This window comes from Eimeria mitis, genomic scaffold, assembly GCF_000499745.2.
Source record: "Eimeria mitis Houghton genomic scaffold, Emh_scaff2120, whole genome shotgun sequence".
NCBI lineage: Eukaryota > Apicomplexa > Conoidasida > Eucoccidiorida > Eimeriidae > Eimeria > Eimeria mitis.
Window position 1 is genome coordinate 7,042 of NW_013570445.1, and position 570 is coordinate 7,611.

A 570-nucleotide genomic window follows, 5' to 3' on the forward strand; every position below is an offset into this window, starting at 1 on the left:
GGGAGAAGCAGCAGCAGTGAAAGCAGCAAGCAGACATTGTGCTGCTTGCTGCTGCAGCAGCAGGTCATCTGCTGCTGCAGCAAGACGGCATACTGCTGCTAACAAATGCTCCACAGTTCCTTCTGCTGCTTCTCCTTCTGCTGCTGCTGCTGCTGCTGCTGCAGCAGGTGCTGCTGCCGCTGCTGCTGCTGCTGCTGCTGCTGCTGTCGGAGCTGCATGCGAAGCTGCTGCAGCAGACCCACTTATTTGCTGCTGCTGCTGCTGTAGCTGCTGCTGTTCACTAGCAGCAGAAGCAGCAGCAGCAGCAGCAGCATCTGTCTGCTGCAGTGTCTTATCCCCTGCTGCTGCTGCTGCTGCTGCTGCTGCTGCTGCTGCGGAGGGGAGGGCCCCCACAGACAGCAGCAGATGAGCTAGCTGCAGCGCCTGCTGCTGCAGCAGCAGCTTGCTGCCAGCAGCAGACAGAGAAAGAATAAGGAGGCGACAGACGGGAGCAGCACAGAGCGAAGCAAAGAGAGACACAGAAACACCTTGCTGCTGCTCCTGCTGCTGCTGCTGCTGCTGCTGCTGCTG

At 59.6% G+C, this 570-nt stretch overlaps 1 protein-coding gene across 1 annotated transcript in view; it reads right to left on the reverse strand.

Moving 5' to 3' along the window:
• The window catches only part of EMH_0048950 (uncharacterized protein), a gene marked incomplete at both ends in the record, with an annotated part of 2,931 nt that overhangs the window by 2,026 nt on the left and 335 nt on the right, over positions 1-570 (reverse strand). Inside the window, one exon of the mRNA XM_013496467.1 lies at positions 1-564. Within this exon, the coding sequence (XP_013351921.1) occupies positions 1-564 (564 nt within the window). The remainder of the gene's footprint in view (positions 565-570) is intronic.